This window comes from Bison bison, unplaced genomic scaffold (assembly GCF_000754665.1).
Source record: "Bison bison bison isolate TAMUID 2011002044 unplaced genomic scaffold, Bison_UMD1.0 scf7180017484216, whole genome shotgun sequence".
Lineage (NCBI taxonomy): Eukaryota > Metazoa > Chordata > Mammalia > Artiodactyla > Bovidae > Bison > Bison bison.
The window spans coordinates 1-616 of record NW_011385422.1 but is presented as its reverse complement, the minus strand read 5'-3'; the positions used below and the strand labels follow the sequence as shown (position 1 = coordinate 616).

Below are 616 nucleotides of genomic sequence, written 5' to 3'. Positions count from 1 at the left end.
TTAAAAAAGTGGTCTTAACATGTGTGCCACACATGTTAAGACCACTTCTCATAGACCCAGCTTGCTTCTTATAGACCCAGCTTGGTTCTTCTCCAATGTCTTCTCTTGGAGTTGTACCTGATTTTATTGCCAGTTTTCATTCGAATCCATTGAGGAATGGGACGATTCTGCTTTTGTTTCTTGGCCAGGAATCGCTTGATCCTGAAAGTCTTGTGAGAAGACATGGTGAGGAAAGAACTCAACCGCACATAGGATGGCGGAGAAGAGAAAAGAGGAGAAGGAATGTTTGATGATTACTTGCAGCAAGTAAGGAGAACACCAGGCATTTTTCCCAAAGCAGTGTCTCCCCAAACAGCAAAATTGGGGAAGGTTTAAGCTAAGGGTGAGTGCCAAAGAATTGATGCTTTTGAACTGTGGTGTTGGAGAAGACTCTTGAGAGTCCCTTGGACTGCAAGGAGATCCAACCAGTCCATTCTGAAGGGACAGCCCTGGGATTCTTTGGAGGAATGATGCTAAGCTGAACTCCAGTACTTTGGCCACCTCATGCGAAGAGTTGACTCATTGGAAAGATTCTGATGCTGGGAGGGATTGGGGGCAGGAGGAGGAAGGGGACGAC

The 616-nt window shown here is 46.1% G+C and overlaps 1 protein-coding gene across 1 annotated transcript; it reads right to left on the bottom strand.

The window, feature by feature from the left end:
* Window positions 1–16: 16 nt before the first annotated feature.
* Window positions 17–274, bottom strand: LOC104990758 (60S ribosomal protein L39). Its single transcript, XM_010843107.1, has one exon. The coding sequence runs from the start codon at window positions 222–224 to the stop codon at window positions 69–71; it is 156 nt and encodes a 51-aa protein (XP_010841409.1). The 5' UTR covers window positions 225–274; the 3' UTR covers window positions 17–68.
* Window positions 275–616: the final 342 nt, after the last annotated feature.

What these genes read in the sequence shown, in the direction of transcription:
- LOC104990758 (XM_010843107.1), bottom strand. Translation starts at nt 224, where the DNA reads ATGTCTTCTCACAAGACTTTCAGGATCAAGCGATTCCTGGCCAAGAAA.